General features: G+C 38.7%; 1 protein-coding gene across 5 annotated transcripts in view; it reads left to right on the top strand.

Annotated features, from left to right (window-relative positions):
- The window catches only part of RGS6 (regulator of G protein signaling 6), a 260,857-nt gene that overhangs the window by 170,353 nt on the left and 67,760 nt on the right, over positions 1–22,744 (top strand). For all 5 annotated transcript variants that reach the window (XR_014173738.1, XR_014173739.1, XM_081934978.1 and 2 more), the window contains exons 4-7: positions 10,565–10,615; positions 12,106–12,212; positions 14,410–14,461; positions 19,387–19,451. Coding sequence is in view for 3 of the 5 variants with exons in the window: in XM_081934978.1 (XP_081791104.1) it covers positions 10,565–10,615; positions 12,106–12,212; positions 14,410–14,461; positions 19,387–19,451 (275 nt within the window). In the remaining 2 variants the exon portion in view is untranslated. The remainder of the gene's footprint in view (positions 1–10,564; positions 10,616–12,105; positions 12,213–14,409; positions 14,462–19,386; positions 19,452–22,744) is intronic.

Genomic DNA, 22,744 nt, shown 5'->3' with positions numbered 1-22,744 from the left:
GCATCCAAGCAGATGGGCAGAGCCTCCTGCTGCCACTACTACCAGTTTGCCCGATCCGGGCCAAACCGGCAACAACCCACCTCTCCTTCAGCCTATCATTTTTTATCTTGGAAATCAGAATCTGTGACTTAAATGTGAGATTTTGGATGCTGGTAAAATACTTCATTATCATCTTTTTAGCCGGTGCTCCCTTTATCTTGTTATAATGTTATTGTCAGAGTTTTGGCAGCACGACTATTATTATGAGATAAACCCAGGAGCAAAACACAGCACACAGCACACAGAGCCTTTAGACAATTAATAGTGGTTTATATATACATATATACAGACATACACATAGATAAATCTCTTACCACTCAGCTATGGGCACAAGGAAAGAAATGAGATATACGACGAGAGAGAGAGAGAGAGAGAGAGAGAGAGAGAGAGAGAGAGAGAGAGAGAGAGAGAGAGAGAGAGAGAGAGAGATGCCTTCTAATGGCCACCTATATATATAGACACCTCATTGAATCAGTTGCCAGTTTACATCAGTTGGCAGCTATTAAATCCTCAGTACCTGACAGTTATTTTGGGAGGTTGAAGAACTGGTAAAAACTAGCTAGAAGGACTATGACACCACAATCTGCAGATATGAACTGAGTTCAAAATGCATATTTCAGTTGTTTCAAGTTGTACATTATAGAGAAGACTGATGGCAAAGTGGTTAGAATGCAGTATTGCAGGCTACTTCTGCCAATTGCCAGCAGTTCAATTCTTAACCGCAAGTTTAATTCAGCCTTATTTTAAACTGCCTAGAGAGGACTATAATGCACTGTGAAGCAGTATATAAGCCTAAGTGCTATTGCTATTGCTATGTTCTGTATTGCTGAATTCTTTATAGAACTTACAGTACCTTAAAATTCCAAATGCTGATGCTGTAACAACTAAAAATGTACCAAATTCCTGTTGGTATTATACAGATAGAGCTGGTACAAGCTGCCCAAGAGGGATCTACGTAACATAAAAAATGTACTCTCGTTGCTCACAAGCAATATTTACGTCTTGATGCATCTTGTTGGCAACAAATGGAGCAATTGCCTCATGCTGGTAACAAGACTAAAGCATTTACTGTACTTTCAAATGGAGGAGTTAGAATTTTTGATGCTGACGTGAAAAAGTTATTTACATATGAATTATAGGGAAAGTGTACAAAATTGATTTCAGGTGTTGTGGCTCAACATAGTGTTACATGAAATTTCCTTCCTGCTGGAACTCTTAAATAACTATTAGCTGGGTCCTTACCTTTTGACATGCTGTTGCACACCAAATATGGATTTTATATTTCACTTTTATGTTTTCTATGTTGTTTTATTTTGCTTAAGAGTAGTGATGTTGAATTTTGATTCTACCACATTTATAACCGTGGGACTGTGACCCATGGTCCCAAGCATATTGACAGAGATGAAAGAAGTGATCAGGACAGATTTTGCTTTGAGGTCAGGAAAAGGGGGACCTAGTTTAGGTAAGAAGATAGGATGGACTCTTCCCTAATGTGTCTGTCTAATTGTCTGTCTGATTGTTTGTCTAGCAAATTTATGACTGTCTGTTTGTCTGGCCAATTTATATGACTGTCCATCTCATAAAAAGTGACACTGGACAGCATATGATAAAACGTGTTATCAAAACTTACTACAAGAAATCAGAATATTGCTGATTTGGGGGTGATATGTTTAACCTAAGTTTTAAAGACAGCTTGCAAGCTGCAGTTACTGCAGAAATCTTGTTATTGGAACAGAATCCAAACAATACTGACTATGGAAAAACAGCAATGATTCCCAGAATAGGTTTAAGGTATTGATGATAAGCTTGACACCATGATATTTGAGACAGTTTTTTTCCCCAATTATACACTTCTCCAGATGACAATTGTCCATTGTATGAGACAGGACCTTCTTAGCTATGGCATCTCAGCATGAAATAATAATAATAATAATAATAATAATAATAATAATAATAATAATAATAATAATAATAATAATAATATATTTATTTCTTAGCCGCACCCTCTCCCGAAGGACTCGGGGCGGCGTACAACAAAACATACGAAATAAATATGTAAACAAAACAAACATATAGTAAAGACATACACTGTAACATACACAAGGAGGAGGACGATGATAAAAACAATTAAAATACAGTATATAAAACCCCTAGAAATTAAATATAATTAAAATACCCAGTTAAAAACCCGTCAGGAGCGATATGGTTAGATCAAAGTTGAGCCAGGCCAGCTGCTTGAAATAGGTGGGTCTTAAGCTTAATACGGAAGGAGCGGAGGTCAGAGGTATTCCTAATATCCGGAGGGAGGTCATTCCACAGGGCTGGGCCCGCCACAGAGAAGGCTCTACTCCTAGGCACCGCCCCACGACATTGTCTAGCGGACGGCACCTGGAGGAGCCCCTCTCTGTGCGAGCGAATTGGTCGCAGGGATGTATGGGGCAGAATACGATCCCGCAAGTAACTAGGTCCTAAGCCATGGAGCACTTTAAAGATAGTTATCAAGACCTTGAAACGCACCCGATAGGCCACAGGAAGCCAGTGCAGCTCGCGCAGGAACGGTGTCACATGGGAGTACCTAGTACTCCCCATAATTACCCGCGCGGCTGCGTTCTGGACCAACTGCAGCCTCCGGGTGCATTTCAAGGGAAGCCCCATGTAGAGAGCGTTACAGTAGTCCAAGCGAGACGTCACCAGCGCATGAGTGACTGTGCGCAAGGCATCCCGGTCCAGTAGGGGGCGCAATTGGCGCACCAGGCGAACCTGGTGGAACGCCCCCCTTGCCACGGCTGTCACATGGTCATCCATGGACAGCCGGGCATCCAGGAGGACGCCCAAATTGCACGCCCGCTCCACGGGGGCAAGATGAATGCCCCCAATGGCCAATGATGGGATTAATTGGCTGAACCTGGGGGCTGGTACCCACAGCCACTCCGTCTTGGAAGGGTTGAGCTTGAGTCGGTTGTCATCCATCCAGATCCGTACGGCTTCCACACACCGGGACATCACTTCGATGGCCTCGTTGGGGTGGTTCGGGGTGGAAAAGTACAGCTGAGTATCATCAGCGTACAGATGGTATCCCACCCCGAAACCACGGATGATCTCACATGAAATACCTCTACAAGAAGGCTTGTGCCACTGTTGATATTTTGAAGGGCAACAAAGACATATTTACTCAAATTTGCAAGTTTATTGATTGTGGTTTGTTTTGCGTTTCTTCCTTTACTAGCAGTACTCTTTCCATATTTGATAATTGCTGCTGTATTGTCATAAGATTTATGGTTTCATGTTTAATTTGTTTGCATTCATTGCATTCTACCTGAAATTTGTTGGCATCGGGCAAGGTAGATATATTTAAATAAGAAAATAAATAATTGGCAAATAAATGCTAGGCAGCTAGTTTAAGGGAGAGACTGACAATGATAATTTGCCTGCTTTCTCAACAATATTTTAATTCAGGGAAAAATATGTTTTTTTAAATGAACACCATGAGGTATTCATTTAAGCAAACCCCTCATCATTTTAAAACAATGGGAGTTAATGATGTCCTATAAAAGATACAACTTATCTTTTCCCAATACTTCTTCTGTGCATTTCTAATCTACTCTGATATATAGTACACATATCTTTGTGTGTGTGTGTGTGTGTGTGTGTTGTATTTGTGCTGATAAATAAATAAAGGGAGATCTATTTCAAGCTATTTAGCTCTCATCAGCTAGCCATACCCTTACTGGGATTTGAACCTGGGCTGTATTACATATTAGGCAGATGTATTAGCCACTAAGGCTCTCCTCCTTTAGTATGTATGTATGTATGTATGTATGTATGTATGTATGTGTCTGTGTTACAACCCCTGGTATGCCCAAATATGGGAGGGAGCTCACTACTCCCCCTTTCTGTCCTTTGGCTCATTACAGAGGACCATCCAGGTAGAAAACCATATTTTTATTTTTAATGTTGCCTTTTTATATTTGTGTTGTATTTGTGCTGATAAATAAATAAAGGGAGACTAGTATAGATCTATTTCAAGCTATTTAGCTCTCATCAGCTAGCCATACCCTTACTGGGAATCGAACCAGGGCTGTATTGCATATTAGGCCGATGTAATTGCCACTAAGCCACAGGCTCTCTTCCTTATCAGCTAGGCCAGGGAAATAGGTATGGTTTTCTGCCTGGATGGTCCTCTGTAATTAGCCGAAGGACAGAAAGGGGGAGTAGTGAGCTCCCTCCCATATCTGGGCATACCAGGGGTTGTAACACAAATACATACCTATTTCCCTGGCCTAGCTGTTAAGGAAGAGAGCCTGTGGCTTAGTGGCAATTACATCGGCCTAATATGCAATACAGCCCTGGTTTGATTCCCAGTAAGGGTATGGCTAGCTGATGAGAGCTAAATAGCTTGAAATAGATCTATACTAGTCTCCCTTTATTTATTTATCAGCACAAATACAACACACACACACACACACACACACACACACACACACACACACACACACACGCCTCTGACTTGGTTCTGACTCCTGGTGCTACCTGGACTAGTTCTCTTGCATATGTAAGAATAAATACCACTGCTTATGTTCTGAATGAAAGAATGGGTTGCATGGATGGAGTGCCATCTAATGGTCACTTGCTGATGGTTGCATAAATGAAAAAGGATTTTTGTGAGGAATTAGATGAGAGGCACATTAGTTTCTTTGCATGTCTTAGATACTTAATTGCCACAAGCATTTAAAAATAAATTTTATTTCTCATCTATTTTTACATGACAACTGTTTAGCCATCTGGACAAACAGTACACTGAATAAATGTATTATTATTTTTGTTGGCTTTTGTTATTTTAAAAATGTATCTGTAAACAGTTTATTTTATTAGACTTCCTCAAATAATAAAATAGTTAAAACATGAGTTAAATATCCACACGAAATGCCACAGAATTTTGAAAGCTTCATTAAAATTGCTTTTGTAAAGATTGAGCTTTTCTTGGCTTCTGCGATGAAATTCTCTGAACAAAAGTGTTTCTAACCAGGATTCTTTCATCACCATAGTTTCTCTAAAACTAATCAGCATTGAGGTCTTACATTAGTTCCTCTAAGGACAACACCATTGTTGTCATAGTTATGCAAAGAGCTGCAGGTAGTCCTCAGCTTACAACAGTTCATTTACTGACAATTTGAACTTACAACAGCAAAGTGACTTTTTCACACTTACAACCGTTGCAGCTTCCCTATAGTCATGCGATCAAAATTCAGACACTTGGCAACTGACTCATATTTATGACAGTTGCAGAGTCCCGCGGTCATGTGATCCGCTTTTGCGACCTTCTGACAAGCAATGTCAATGGGGAAGCCAGATTCACTTAACAGCCGTGTTACTAATTTAAAAATGCAGTGATTCACTTACTGCAAGAAAGGTCATAAAATAGGGCAAAAAAATTCACTTAATTGTCTCCCTTAGAAAAATAAATGTTGGGCTCAATTGTGGTCAATGACTACCAGTATGCAATCCTTTATATAAGCTAGTATTAAACAAGAAAGGGCACTCAAGGTGGGTCCCGGCTGCCATTACTACTGGTTCGGTAGTAAAAAAAAAGATTCACGTGTGAGCATTTTCATTTAAAGCGATCTGCGCATGTGCACAACATTTAAAAATGAATAAAAATGACACTTTCAAAATGACGATTGTTCTGGGCATGTGCAGAACAGAAAATCAAGATGGCGCCACCGATCATAGAACCGGTACAGTCACATGTCCGCCAGAGTTACTACCTATTCAAATGAACTGGACCAAATAGGTAGGAACCAACCTCTGACTCAAGGTGAATACTTGTATTTTGAACCAGATTCAGAATGACTATTTGGCACAGCAGAGCTGTACCACTCTTATGTCAAATAGCAATCTTGGTTTATACAGTTGAAATAGTGTTGACAAGAAAGAGCCTGAGGGGAAAAAAATATATAAAACAAGCTGGTAGGAGGAGAGATTCAAAAGAACTAACCTGCTGATTGTCTGAAACCAAAGGATGTCAAGGGGCAGCCAATGCCAAAAGCAAACTCATACTATTTCAGTGCCAGTTCCACCCTTTTTGTATGTGTGTTGTGATGTTGCATGCTTGTACAAAAACATGATGCTTCCATCATGTTGCTGGTTCCATCATTTAAACAAAATTAACAGATGCCTTGTGGGAAATCCCAACTCTTGCAAGATCTGATACTTTTTTTTTTTACAAACGCATCCAAAAGCAACAGCTTGCATGTCTCTGCACTAAAAGCACAGGAGAAAAAAGCTTAGATATTAACTGCTTCAACTGCTTCACACACACACACACACACACACACATCACATCACATCACATCACATCGCATCACATCACATGTTAAAGAACATATATGTATTTGTCAACCCACTCTTAACCAGTGTAGTGGGTTGCGGTCCATTATTTTCAATGAGGGGGTCTTCATCCTGTAGTGGATTGATATAACATACTGAGACACACACACACACACACACAGAGAGAGAGAGAGAGAGAGAGAGAGACAGACAGACAGACCACTGATTCCTCTCTTTGAAAACAGTATTACTGCTGTTTTCAATACTTTGAAAAGGTATTGCTGCTGTTTCCACAGTGTTTTCTAAATAAATTTAATCAATTAGAGTTCAGAAAGTTTATTTTCTTGAATTTTTATTTCTACTTTTGGTTTGTTACAACAGACAAAGATAAAGGAAAAAAGGGAAATGGAAAGAAAAGAGAAGAAAGGTGGGGGGAAGAAGTTAGGAGCTGAAACTCAAAGCTCTTCATAGTTCTATCTGCTGGAAGATTTCATAAAGGCAAGATGGCAACTGATTGTGTAAAATGAAAGCTGCATAGGTTGTAACAGCCATCTTGATTTTTTTAAAACCTTCTCTGTAGACATCCCAGGCTTTTCATGTGACATTTGTTGCAAGTTCCATTTGAATGAACCTAGTTATTTATTTAAAAACTTCAATGTAACTTCACTTTGTCCTACTGGAATGAACAAATTGTTGACAAACTGATTTAATGAAAAGGAGGGGGGGAAAGGCCTTTATTGCTGTTTCCTTATGTAGTAACCCATAGAAATGGATCCGTACAATAAATAAGAATTGCTCACACATATGTGCTAATTGTTCCTGATTCTAGGGGGCTGTGCTCATCTCAGTTTCAAGGCTGAAGAGCCAGCACTGTCTGAAGACGTCTCCGTGGTCATGTGGCCGGCATGACTCAAGGCCAAAAGCGCACAGAATGCTACTACCTTCCCACCAAAGGTGGTTCCTATTTTTCTACTTGCATTTTTTATGTGCTTTCAAACTGCTAGGTTGGCAGAAGCTGGGGCAAGTAATGGGAGCTCACTCCATTATGCGGCACTAGGGATTCGAACCACCGAACTACCGACCTTTCGATCAACAAGTTCAGCGTCTAGCCATTGAGCCACTGCATCACTTAAGAATTGCTTAGATCATTTATATAGAGCAGCATTACTATACAAACAATATAGGTATTGCTGGGTGAAGCATTCTACTGTGATGGTTTTCATGATAAAATGAAGTCTTACATTTGTATTTGTGTTATATTGAAAATGCATGCTACCTCACTTTCCTTTCTTTCCTTGAATACTACTATTATAAAAAAACAAAGCACGTCTTTTGTCAGATTAAATGCAAAACAAAGACACGTGTATATGATAATTTGGAATCCACTTTATTGCAATATTGTTTCCACTAATACAATATTCTACATTATTCCATTCACTTTCCTAACAGGTGATTTTTTTTCTACCCTCTATTGTTTAATCACACAGCATCCTCATTCAGCTGTTCAGTATACAGGGAGTCCTTGACTTACAACCATTCAAAATTACAAGGCATTGTAAAAAGTGACTTATGACCATATTAACAGGATGGTTGCAGAATCCCCAAGGTCATGTGATCAAAATTCAGGCACTTGGCAACTGGCATGTTGTCCCAGGGTCATGTGATCGACATTGAAATAAAAAACCCAGGATGGATGGCCAATAAACATGGGAACAGAATGTTTAAAAGGCTCTATTTTGAAACCAAATGCTTACTTATTTCCATTGTGCTTACCCCTCATTTATTTCTCTGTGCCTTATCTCATTATTCCTGAAGTATAATATAATTGAATAGTTCATTCTCCTGACCTTTATTGGGAAATGTGTAAAATAAAATCTACTGCATTGTTGTCTCATATTTTCCTGCTCGGTAAAGACCAATATCTAAATTAATATATTGAAGATCATGTTTAGGAGAAAAGAGTAAAAACACTGATTCTGAGCGTTGGTAGTGCAGTAGTCAGAATGCAGTATTGCAAGTTTATTCTGCCAACAGTCAGTAGTTCTATCCTGACTGGCTCAAGATTGACTCAGTTTTCCATCCTTCCGAGTTTGGTAAAATGGGGAATATTGGGGTCAATAAAGCACTTAGAGAGGGTTGTAAAGCACTATAAAACTGTATATATATCTAAGTGCTATTACTATTGCTGGAAGAGATAATCATGAATAGGGTTTTGGGTGGATGGGTGTGTATCCTACTTCTCTTTATAAAATAGAGTTAGAAGCAGATTCTCTGAAGGACTTTCTTTTAAAATAAATGTTTATAAAGTCTTTTTCTTTGTAAAATTCTTGGTTGAATTACTGACTGTCTGAGGTAAGAAAGACAAGCAGGAAATGAGCAGATAAGTCTGTCTGTCATCTTGATGAATGCTGATCAGACTGTTAGCAAGGACAGTAGTTAACAGGGGAGGAGAAGCTTGTCATTATCCTAAGGGTGAGTAATTATTTTTGACAGGTGATAATTAATGGTCTGGCAAAGTCAGCAAAAAATAATCCTTCAGTGTTGAGAAAACTGGGATGCTACTGGAGACATTTTCTATGTTCTTAAACATCCTTTAGGCTTTTAAGGTGCATGAAGAAATGATATTGGTGTATATGTGTACCTCGGAGGTTATTTCTATTGAAACTTTGTGCATCTTTAATTTGTCAACTTCTTTGGGAAAAGAAAGAAGGCGCTTGTTTTTCATGCCTAACACCTTCTATCATTTGGTTGCTGCCAGTGATAGATGGAAAAAATTGTAAAACACGTTCCTTTCACTTTTCTCAGAAAACTCCTGATTGATAAGACGGGAAGAGTTCACCTCTATAAGATGGGTAGCATGAGGTTTAATAAATAAATAAAATAAGAAACACAGAGATATCACCACAGCAAGCCTTTGGAGCAAGGAACCAAGTCAGCACTTAGCATAATGAATGGAAGGGCCCACGGACTGCAACTCAGGCAGAGGGAGAATAGAAGTGCCCCCAAATTTGGAAATCCTATTTGAGAAGATCATGAAAACAGTCTTGTTGAATTAGAACGCCCTCATACACCATTATGGCTGTTTATTGGTATGGCATGTATATGATAGCTCTTTTTCTATTGTCTCCAATAGACTCTTGTCCTCGGTAAGATGTTACCTGGTGACCATGCATTTCCCCTTTTGCAAACTTTCAATAAATAATTCTTGATACATCAATTTAAAGGTGTTTTTTTTTTACTCTTGCTGTGATCTGTTAGCAAATCTTGCATCAGGGTGTTATAATTAGGTACTCTGAGCTAGTGTGGGAGCTTCATTGTTGGAATAATGTTAAGTTTTGTTCTTGTCTTCCTTAAGCAATGATATATGGGTTTTGTGTTCAAAGATTCGATTCGATCTGGGTTCCTATAACATGCTAAGCAGCAAAAACAAATTAGCAAACACAACTGCTGTGTTCGTTCATTCATTTACCACATTCACCCATCTCGCCTAAGTGACCTTCTTCACAGAACATGTGGAAATATATAATTAATGTTTACAAGCATGTGGAGATATACGACTGAGATATAAGTGCATGTGTGTGTATGACTGAGACACAATTTGGTGTAGAGATTAAAGTGCTAGATTATAAACTGAGAGGCTATTGAATTCTAGCCCTTTATGCATGAAAGTTGGATGGGTGACTTTGGGCAAGTCACTCAGCCCAACTGACCTCACAGGGAAAACAGAAAGTAGAAAGCAAGATATATGTATTCCCCCTCAAGTTTTACTAAATGGAGTCTAACAACCATTACCACTAAAACAATAATATCGCTAAGCCCAAATAAATTTAGTGGCCAGAGTCACATAATATGTTAAAATAAGTTCCACAAATCAAGTAGTATAATCACTCTCTACTGTGTGATGTGAACCCTCCCTCTGAGTCAAATGGCTTTGAGGAGTCCCTTGGTGGATTTGGCTACATATATTCACTTGAATGGAAACAGGGATATGAGAATCATTTAATTCCAATGATGAAACTGAGGTGGAACAAGCGGAAGACATTTTATGGATATTGACTACAGAAGATATGACAACAACAGCTTCACTAGAAGAATAAGCTTTTTCCTGAAAATTATTTATCACTTATGTATGGTTTATGTTATGCTTTTTAACTCTCTCACACTCTCTGTCTGTCTGTCTGTCTGTCTTCCTTTTCAGGAGCTGACATAGTACAGTGGCTTATGAAGAATCTCAGTATTGAAGATCTAGGTAATATATTCATTAAATTCTAAGGAAGCATTATCTTGAGGCTCATCATTATGAAATGCAATGGTAAATGTGATGTAAAGCTGAAAAATCAATTTTTTATTTAGAAGTTTTGATTGGGAACGTGATTCCAAGCCAAAATTGATCTTGAAATGCTAAGTTAGATACCAGAATTTGCTCTTCTTTATCTGGACAGGAAAGCTAAGTGAAAAAAGAAAATATCAATCACATACCGCAGTACGTTCTTAATAATTTTGGAACATTATTATTTCAAAATGTGAACTTCCTTTTAAAGATTGGGGGCAGAAGTTTCATTGTTTTCCAAGGTGCTATTTATTTTTCTTTTATGGTTTCTTTTGCTTTGAACAGGTAATTATTGTAGCCTATTCCACTCAGGCAGGCAGGAAAGGTATGTTGCAGACCTGTCAGTAAACCCTGTCAGTTAAAGAATTCTGATTGGTGGACTTGGAGAAGGAGGAGACCTTTTCTGCCATCTCCCTATCCTGTGGAATTCCCCTCCCCCCAAGGTGAAGTAGGCCCATACCCTCCTGGCCTTCCATAAAGAAGTGAAAATATGACTCTGCAGACTTGCATAGGGAGCCCATAAGGAGCATGCAGGTTAGCTGGTTAGAACCCTGAAAGCCTTCCCCTTCACCATTTGATATTTATTTAAATTATTAAAATAGTAATTTTTATCCCTCCATTCACCCATTCAACTTATATGTTGCCAAACTCACCTGGAGGCAATTCTAATAGTGTTTTAATCATCTTTGTATCTTTTTAAATTTTTTTATCGTTTATTTACTGTTTTTATATTTTAATATATTTTATTGCATAGCACCCATACGTTCTAAATATATGCATTTATACCACTGCCATGAGAAGAGACGTCTCTCACCTTGTAATCCAGAATGATAAACCTGTAGGTGAGATCTCAGTTGGATTGCAGAATTAAGGGCCTGAGTACCTGGACTCTATTAAGTTTCCAGATGGACCAGCTTGTGCTCCGTCTCATTCAATTGCAAAAAAATGGAGGCATTTGGCTTTTCTAAGTAGCCTCTTGTGTGTCCAGCATGCAAACATTTATTACATCTACTGGACAGAAATTGTTATTTGCCCTTTCAAAGATAGCCAAATTTTGCCTTTTTAACTGCATCATTGCTCCACTTTTTTTCCATTTCTGGTATAAAAGTTATTAGAAATGTATCATCAAGATATTTGTTTGACAGCCTGTTAAGGATGGCCCGTATGTTATTTAAGTAAATAAATAATCAATATATTGCAGTTGTGATGATTAATTGTTAATCCACCCCCCATTCCCAACACTGGGCTCAAAGCTGAATAAAGAGATTGCACTTCCATTTTATTGACTTTACCATTGATATAATATCTGGTCACAAAATTCCTGCCACCCAAATTTTGCAAGTTGACTACTGAAAAGCATAATTGCCTGACAGAGCTTGTGTATGTTTTTTTGTTTGTTTGTTTTGCAGCTGAATCAATACATCTGGGAAGTCTCGTTGCAGCACAAGGATATATTTTTCCAATCTCTGATCACGTACTGACTTTAAAGGATGATGGGACTTTTTATCGGTTTCAGGTAAGAAATCTGTTTTCTCTACTTGGATTACTGACTGGAGAGGTATTTCTTTCCTTGCTGAAGTCCTTCAATTTCCCTCTTTTGTGAAGGAACAAACCTAGAATAAAGGACACTCTTGTGTTCCTACCTTATCCTGACTCTTGGCTGAATTCTTCCAGTTGTTCAACATCGCCAAAGAACTGATTGCCTTTTAATGTAACTGAATCATCTTGCTCCAGGTAGTAAGAGATTTGCATATGTTGTTAACATTTGGGATATTATCATGACAGTCCTCTTAAGATATTCTTTTATCCTAATATATATATATATTTTAAATCGGAGATGCTGAGAATTGAACCTCAGACTTTTTCAAAGACAAGGATGTTTTATTTAAGGCCACACTTGGAATACTGCATCCAGTTTTGGTCACCATGATATAAAAAAGATGTGGAGACTCTAGAAAGAGTGCAGAGAAGAAAAACAAAGATGATGAGGGGACTGGAGGCTAAAACATATAAAGAACAGTTGCAGGAACAGGGTATGTCTAGTTTAAGAGAAAGAAGGACTAGGGGAGACATGATAGCAGTGTTCCAATATCTCAGGGGCTGCCACAAAGAAGAGGAAGTCAAACTATTCCCCAAAGCACTTGAGGGCAGGTCAAGAAGCAATGGGTGGAAACTAATTAATCATTGAAATTTCTGGTTAGCTTGTTCTCTTCTTAACCTAGATAATGTCTTTTTTTTTCATTTATGACTGCATATCTTTTCCTTTCTTCCTAACATGGTTAAATATGTGACTAGTAAAAGTGATACAGTACCAAGAAATATTAATATTCTAGCATTCTAATATATCCAGAATATTTTTTTCAGAAGAACCATGGCAGTTTTTTTTAAAAAAAATACTATAAGATGGAAAGCAATATGATCTTACATACATTCTCTCTAGATCAGGTATTCACATAGCAGGTACAATGGATGAAAAGGTCATTTTGATGATTATTAATGAAATGATTGTTTTCATTAATATTTCTCTTTATTAGTATAAAGGAAGGGAAAGACTGGGAAATTCAATTTTAGGATCTTTTTCAGAGAAACCATGTTGATTTGATTTATTTTATTTTATTATTTATTTTTATTTTATTAGATTTAGGTGCTGTCCATCTCATCCAGAGGTGACACTGGGTGACTTACAAACATTAAAACCAGTAGACATTAAAATGATAGAACAATAAATAACAACAATAAAATAAAAACAGTTAAAAGGTTGGGAGAAAGAGAGGATGAAGTACATGGGGAGAGGTGGAAGCTTTTCTTAATCAAATAGCCACCTCCAGAATGGTGCACCCCAACTGGCAGATCCAGGTCTTCGGGCTGTTATGGAAGGTCAGTAGGGTACAGATATCATTTGGAGGGGGGGCTGTGCCAAAGGGCAGGAGTTATGGCAGAGAAGACTCTTCTCCTGGACTGCAGCAGCCAAAATTCCTTGACTGACGGGGTCTGCAGCATGTCCCTTCTGCTATCATGGGTGGGCAGGTCGATCCCATTAGGGTGAGACAGATCTTCAGATAATCCATGCCATGAAGGGCTTTAAAGGTGATAGCCAACACCTTGAATTGCACCTGGAAGCAAATCGGCAACCAATGCAGTTCATGGAACAGTGGTGTAACATGGGCCACCCTAGAGGCCCCAAGAACTGAATTTATTTGCCCTTCTTGCTCTACGAAATGAATGAAGTAATTAAAACTTTTTAAAAGTGTTGTTGTTGCTTGTGAAAACACTATCACATAGGAAATCAGGAGATATGAAACAAAGGCTTATTACGTCTTTCCTGATGGGCTTCTCAATTCATCATAAAAGCTCAAATGGTAGAATTTCTTTTCAATTGCCTTTTTCTAATTTGCATTTCAGCTGGTAGAAAATCTGTTAAAATGTGTTGTGATTTGTAAATTGGAATTATATGCATAGGGCTGCAATCATACTGATCCTAACAAGGAGGATGTTTTGATATAATTCCCCTGTTCTCTGGTATTGCATGTGTATGGGCAAAATCACACTTATACAAAATTATTTTGAGTTTCTTTATTTTAAAACATATGCATTAAAATAATTAAGAAGAGTTTGTTTATTTCACTGAAAAATTAGCTGCCCAAATATCTGAATGAGAATAAACACTTGAATACCTACATCTTTATAATAAAGTTTTATTTTCTGTTTTTCAGGCTCCATACTTCTGGCCTTCAAATTGTTGGGAACCAGAAAACACGGACTATGGTGAGACTCTTTAGTGCATCTTTTGAAATGCCACTTGTATAAAACCCTTGTCTCCAATAATCATTTTCCTCTAAAAGAAATTATAGAATAATATAATTGTAGAATATTATGCTGACTGATAATCCAAGGAGTTATAATGCCAACTACATATAGGACAATGCTACTATATTTGGTTTCAGGATGTGAAAGTCAATAGTTGCCAGCATTTGCACAAAGGGTAAACAGGAATAATGCAAGCAGAATACCCTAGCAGAACATATAACATGATTTTCTTTGAAGCTGCAATCCACTCTCTGTCCTTCCATTTTTAAATGACAGCCTGCTTGACTTGAAGAAGAGAAGGCCTTGTTATATGCTGGACTTGAGCTGTCTGATAGCTGTGCCCTGGGAGTATTTGCCACCTACTGGTTGATGGCTGAGAGGGCTGCTCTTAAGGGGGTTTCACTCTTTTGGGGGAATTATAAAGACCAGGGATTTGGCTTCTAGAAGAATGGATGAAGACTGAAAATCATGAAGTGTGACTATGAGCTTAAGTTGGCCATGACTGGTGAGAGCTGAATTAAAGAACAGTGGACTAAGGTATGAGATGGACTTCTGTCTTTAAAACATTGAAACATTTTCCATCATTTTGGTTTATGAGCTGGATTAGTGATTTTCGCAGCTCCCTGTGGAATGTTAGTTATATTCCACTGCCCCTCACGGTTTTAAAATATCTGTAGAAAGTGAGGGATGTCCATAAATTGGAGATGCAGAGGAGACAGAGAGAAGACATTGGGGATAAAATCTAGATGGCTGCAAGCAATGACCCTCTCAGTTTTCATTTTCCCATTTCAAATGCCTGGTTGCCTTGAGGCAAGCATCCTTACCTGTGGATCTTAATGCAAATGATGGCTCAATTCACCCTAAGACTTCATGGATGGAAAAGTAACCTGAGGTTTCCTTCATGGAATAGTATCTTTGGATTTTAAGGAAGTGGTCTGTCCATCTCTGAAAAAACCTTACCTGCATTCAGAGATTTTCTTTACTACCATCCTGCCCAAGGCACCTCTTTTGCAGCCAAGGTGCATCTTATATTATTGTGGAAACAACAGTATTGATTGCCAATTAGCTATTGAACTTGTTCATTTGACTCTTGATATAAGGCCCTAAACAAATGGAGGCCAGAATACCTGACAGGTGCTCATTAGCTAAACCGGGCTAATTATTGCCTCAAGATGTTTAGTTTTATAAATTGTATTCTGGGGTTGAGTTGGGGGTTAAACTCTCTGTGCGTAATCTAGAATCATGTTGGCAAAATTGCCTGAGGAATTTCTTCTTTGTGCAAATTAAAAAACCCAGGATACCATTTTGTCAATATTTGCTAAGAGGCCTTCTTAATGGTGACACCTTCATTCTGAAATGCTGCCCTTTCTGAAAACCATGAACAGCTTTCAAAATAGCTCGCATGGAAAACCCACCATTTAACCCAGACCTTCACAAATATATTAAATAAGATTTGGTATCATACATTCTGTTTTCAGCTAATAGTATATTATTTCATTTAAAGTATTTGAGTTGCATTGTCTTTTTATACAATGTTTCTACTTGGACAGTAGGCAAAAAGTTTCTTAAGTATTGTCTCTTTATTTCTCTCTCCATGCATTCACCAGAGCTCAGGACAGAACCTTATAAGCATATAACTTATATATATTATGCTGTTGTGGAACCTGAAGTGTCTTTATTCACGTGGATCACATTATGGATAATTCTTGTTTAGTCTGCCTTGTTTAGTGACTTGTTTGCAGTTGCAGTGGTGATGGAAATGTAACTTTGTGATCAGTCCTCACATCTACAACCTTCGCAGGTTTGTAAAGCAAAGGAAAACTGAAGTAAGATCCTAAGAACAGTCACTTAGTGACCAGTCCACTTAACAACTTAGTTGCCGGTCCCAAATGTGGTCGCTAAACAAAGACTACCTGTTCTGACCCCACATACACACACCTGTGAATAAACCAGAACACAGGCTTGGCTGTTTGCCACTGTTTAATTACTGAGATAACAAATCCTTTGGCTGAGGGCCCAGATAGCTCACGTTCAATAGAGCAACCCAGATAATTTAAATGAAGCAACGCAGATAGTCCAAACGAACAGACATGGCTAGAATACACAGATATATTTTCTTAACTACTAATTTGAACGTTTGTTTCCTGCAAATGTCCCCTCCCAATGCCTCACCTATAATATCTCTTGGGAAGGGCCAATCTACAACCACCTGTGCTTAATCATCTTCTGTGAGTCTGCCTACGGAGTTGCTGCTTCCGTTTCTCAGCCCTTCTCAATCTAGCATCAGGGACAAACTGCCTTTGATCCTCCCCACTGCTCCATGCCTCAGGCGCCTCCTGGTGGCCAACCAGCCTCTCTGGTCCCTGCTCTGAGTCTGAACCCTGCCCAGGGTCCTCCACATTGTCCAGGGCAGACTCATATGGTTCCTCGCTATCCGAGTCCATCAGCAGCTCAACTGGATCCTGCTGGGCCACAACAACTATCTATGTAGAGAAGCATGCTGAACATTTCAGAGTGGGCATATGAAACAGAGTGAGTGGAGACAACCTTAGGCTGCAGGATTGCATGTGGTCATTAAATTAATTCATTTGAGTTCCTTGGGGTCCTTTTTGTATCATCATCATTTTACTGGGGTGCATACCTTCTAAAAAATCTTCATTGCTACTCCTGGCCAACAACAGTTTACTCATACCTGGTCTAAGGGCCAGGTTTTCCATCCCTGATTTTTTTACTGCGTGGAAAGAACTTAAGTAAAGAGCTTAATCATTTGTTGCTGCTCCATTACAATTATCTAACTAATGCAGCACTGCCTAGAACAGTTATGCACATGTGATGTTTCATATAAGACAGTTGGCCTGAATGCTGTCCCTCCTTATAGACAAGGACTACATTATTCAATAGAGGAAACACTGTCCAAGATTATTGCTGCATAACAACATTCATCTTATTTCTAAGGAAAAGTTCGGTTCAGTTCAATGGATGGATTTAGCTTGTTTTAAAATAGATAGTAATATATATGTGGCTGATCAATAAACTATTATCTGACCCAAACTAGTAATCTTTATAATAGTAGTAAATGAAAATGACGCTTCCCTGAGACAAAAGGAAGGAGAAGGAGAACAGGTAGAACGGGGGATAGGATATTTTTTCTTAGTAGAGGCTGAAGTCTGACACTGAGAAAGAAATAATCTGGTTTATGAGCTAATAAACCACAGATTTTGTATTAAATGGCTGAACGACTTAGTAGTAAAGCATAAAGGGAATGTGTCAGCACAGTTATCTTTAGCTGTCTTTGTGCATTATTAGTGTCTCTTCTACAGCTCTCCCCTCACACAGAAATGATAAAATCATTACTTTTTCAGTCAGCCTGGTCCTTGGCAAAGGAAATCAAATGTACCTGTATTCATAATATGAGAGGTTTGGGAAGTGTTTCTTCTACAGGCCTTCCTCAACTTACAACCGGTTGTGTGGCGACCATTCAAAATTACGATAGACATATGACTCAGATTTGAACACATTTTGCATTTGTTCTATTTGTCATAGAACAAATGACCAGGCTCAAAATTATTGTTTACTAGATGACAACTCGGCGTTGCCCAGGTATTTATTTATCCCAATCCTGTATTAGGCAGGAAAAGAAATGAATTGTATGCATAGTGTCAAATCAAAGTAATTTTATTTACAGGCATTTAGAATAATCAAAGCCTTGTTGAAAATGTCCAGACCAAACGTAATTTCCAGTGTTGGATTTTCCCCCTTACCAGAGAGAGGCCCCTTGTGGAGTACTGTGAAGCTGTTACCATGGCAACTCGACTGCAGTAGAAGCCATTTGAAGGCACAACAGACTGTATCTTAACAGAACACCCCCCAAGGGGTATTAGGGGTGTCTTACACCCACAGTATTTGTTTCCAGAGAATAAGTCATCTGTGTACCAAGTTTGGTTTAAATTGCTCAAGGTGTTCCAGAGTTATGCTGGAACACACACACACACACACACACACACACACACACACAGAGAGAGCCATTTTTAATATATAGATGGGACACATTATGCAAAAACCTAGCTAAGAAAAGAGGAGAGGATGACCAGCAGCAAGATGGATGGACCTACAGCAGTGATGAATATATTTTATCATGTTGGCTGGGGAATTCTGAGAGATGGTCCACACATCTTAAAATTTGCCAAGGTTGAGAAACACTGATCTATGCGATCACTTAAAATTGGTGTTCCATATTTACTTCGGAACAACCATGGGTGGGGGTGGGGGGAAGCTTTTGCACAACTTCGTCTTGTATGCTAATTCTATACCTTTTCCTGGTTTGGAAGGCAATTCACACATGGTCATTTATGGAACCACCGCTGGCTGTATGTCTGGGGCTTGCAATTTCCTTCTGACTTCCTCATTGATTTTGCTTGTTGGAAGGCAACAGGAAGCTGTGAACCTAATAAACAGTTGTTCTCACTTAATGACAGCAATTGGGATTGCTGTCGCTAAGTGATGAGGTTATCTGATATTGCGCTTTACAATCATACAATTTAGGTAATTGTAACTAGAATTTCCATTACTTAGTTAACTGCCATGTATCAAATTGATTGAAACCTAAAGTAGCCTCTTCAATTAGAGAAATGTGCAGTTTTCTCAATGTTGCATCTACATGTATGAGAATACCATTGTCTTAGTAGAAACAGTTCTTTCAGAAGGAGTCTGATTCCATCTCTCTCTTTCCTTTTCCCTTCCTCTCTCTCTCTCTCTCTCTCTCTCTCTCTCTCTCTCTCTCTCTCTCCCTCCCTCCCTCCCTCCCTCCCTCCCTCCTCCTCCTCCTCCTCCTCCTTCACATATTTTTAATGGTATATTTTGCTGTTGTTTGTTTTTCTTTATAGCCATCTACCTTTGCAAGAGGACCATGCAGAATAAAGCTAGACTGGAACTGGCAGATTATGAAGCAGTGGGTATACTGATTTTATAGTTCCAAAGTGTGATATTCTCAAAACTGAATGTCATCTAATGTTACATGGGCAGCATCATTGTCTAAAAGGACTGCTATTAGATTATATTTCTCCAGAAATTATACAGATGTAGGCGTGATATCAGAGAGAAACATGTTTTCCTTTTGACTTAGATTCGAAGGGGACAGGCATATGTTTTATTTATATTATGCCAGGGAGCTTAAGGAAGTTTACATGGAAGTCTACCCCTAATTTTATTCCTCCACAACAATCTCTATAGAAGATGGGGAGGGGAGGGGAAGTGGGGAAAAAAACCAGTCAATCCTGTGGTTGAATGTAGGCTTAAACTTGAGTACTTTGCTATAAGCAAGTGCCATGGCTTTTTAAAACCCTGAATAAATTTTTAAGAGTCGTTTTTTTTGTGGAACTTGACCTTCCTTAATTTCCATTCATTTATTCCCCTTTACAAATGGGGCCATTCAAGGGGGGGGGGGGGGAATCACTGTTATTTCTCTATAAGCTAGGCTCAATGAACAGTTTTTAAGGTACTCAGGATGTTTCCACATAGATAACTCTGGTTCTTTCACAGATTTCCACAAGATCTGGGGAAAATAATGTGCACTAAATGATTTTAAATTTTCTTTATTGGAGTGAGTAGTTCTATAATACTGCTTCAAAGGACTAAAGCATTAGAGTATAATGCTATATTTTTAATGCTACTTAAAATAAAAAAATAAACTATTCAGTTGCTGCTTGCTAAAATGCTAGGAACTCTAAGAGTCCATTCTGCCCATTTTGCATTACATGAAAATGTATATGTATGATGTAATATAGTTTTCATGGAGCATAATTATACTATTCAGCGTTGATTCAAGTGTATAAGATGACTGTAGACTACATTGACTGTTGGCATCACCTCCTACCAAGGCAAAATTTTGGAAATATCGGGAAAGACGAGAAGCCTTAGTGATCCCTTTGTTTTGGTGCACTAGACCAGTGCCTACTTGGCCTTAGCCAAAGCCAGTCATTATTATATTAATTATATTATAAATAAATATATACACCATTGTAATACAGTATATAAGCCTACTCAGCACATAAAGGTTATTAGGTAGATTCAAAATATGGTTATTAATTGCACTGACACTTCTTTTAAAGTAGTCTTCAAATACTTCAAATATTTCTATATATCTGCAGCATAGGGTGTATTATTTCTACAGTGCAGTGACTGTAAAGGTTGGAGACAGCACCATTCTTGGTGACTGCAACTATTATGTGGTTTGTCATGGCAAAACGTTATGGTCCAAGTTGGTGCTTTCCAGATGAGTTAGGCCATAAATCTCTCTAGATGAGAAGGATGGGTGTTGTAGAACACCAGTTTGGGGAAGGCTCAGATAGTCTTGCTCTATTCCCAAATAGTGACTGCTGAATCAGATTCAGTGTCTCTAAGCTGGGAGTGATGTTAGGAGCTCTGTTTTGAGTCAACACTATCACTCCTCCAATCCAATCCCTGAGCTCAATACTTGTTTGCTTCCAAGTAATCTGTACCTAAACCAATCTCAACAATGATATTGGTTTTAAATGTAAACAGATTAAAATGGAGAACAACCAATAACACAGATGGCAATATCCATTAATCCTCAAACACCCTACGGAAAAGCTCTATTTTAACTAATTTCCAGAAGAATGGCTCAAAGGAAGATTTTGTCCAAAGTACAAAAGTCATTATCAAGAAATGTTCCTGGCTCAACTTCATCACCTCAAGAAAATCGGCCACCGCTCACAGTTCCTCTTTGGATAAGCTTTATGGATGAGTTTGCTATATTCTGGTTGGTGAAGTCAGTCCTGCATCTATACCTCTGTTTGCCAGCAATAAACTTTATAGGTTGAAACCTGCACTTCAAATTGCACCCAAAAACCTACTAGTAGTTAAACCTTGTAAAAAAATGCTTATGCTGATGTGCACCAACCAGTAAGTGGGCTCCAGATCCCAGTCCTCACAGAAGAATGCTATGGTTGAATGTATAAGCTATGGTGGCACAGTGGTTAGAATGCAGTACTGCAGGCTACTTCTACTAACTGCCAGCTGCCTGCAATTTGGCAGTTCAAATCTCACCAGACTCAAGGTTGACTCAGCCTTCCATCCTTCCAAGGTGTGTAAAATGAGCACCCAAATTGTTGGGGGTAATATGCTGACTCTGTAAACCTCTTAGAGAAAGTTTTAAAGCACTGTGAAGCAGTATATAAGTCTAAATGCTATTGCTTTGCTATTGCTATGACAGCCAGGCAAAAGGATCAAGAAGGGCATCCTATGCCAACCATGTCCTAACAAAAGTAATCAACCAATACTACCTTAGATCCCATGTCTAGCCCTAAACCCTGGCTGAAAGAGACACATCAGTCTGTTTCTTCTAGGGGACTCTAAAGCTACATTCCAACCAAACTTGAAAACTTTAAGTTGACTTTTAAAAAGTGGGAGGTTGGATAATGAGTTAATTGTTGTCAAAAACAATTACCCGTATTTTTCACCCTATAAGACGCTCTGGAATATAAGACGCACCCAATTTTAAAGGAAAAAAATCTAGCAAAAAAAGATTCTGAACCAAATACTGTAGTAAAATATTTTATATCAACTGTATAAAGTTAACAGCAGTTTAAGAACAATTTTATGTCAACCATGTAACATATTAAGAACTATCTTTACTCTCATTAACAGTCAGTAAAGTCAGTAAACAGTGAAAGTAACAAAAATAAGGCTGTAATGTTTTTATTCGAACCCCAAGAATTCCTCTTCTTTGCTGCTATCAGAAATGAGGAAGGACAGATCCACGCAGTCATTGTCATCGCTTTCTTCCTCACTGGTGTTTGCCTGCCCCATTTTTAGATGACCCAGGTGGCTACATTCGGCGTATAAGACGCACCCAGATTTTCACCCTCTTTTTTGGAGTAAAAAAGTGAGTCTTATAGGGCAAAAATTACGGTACATCCACAGAGCAGCTTTTAAGGAGGGGCTATATTACAGCTCCTTCAAAACTACAGATACTAACTTTTTCTGAAGCAAGGCATTTTCAGCTTAATGAATTCAGCCTGACATGCCACCCTCCAGTCCCAATCACAAGAGGTGTGGTTCTAATCAGTGGTGGGTTGCTTTTTTTTTACTACCAATTTGGGCGCGCTCGTGTGCGCTTGTGACACTTCTGCATGTGATGATCTAGGCCGAACCGGGAGCAACCTACCTCTGGTCTGGTTATAATCCATAGATGGCAGGGGTCATGCCAGAGACTGGCCTACC

Source organism: Natrix helvetica, assembly GCF_964273705.1.
Source record: "Natrix helvetica genome assembly, chromosome: 1".
NCBI lineage: Eukaryota > Metazoa > Chordata > Lepidosauria > Squamata > Natricidae > Natrix > Natrix helvetica.
This window is presented reverse-complemented; position numbering and strand designations above follow the sequence as displayed.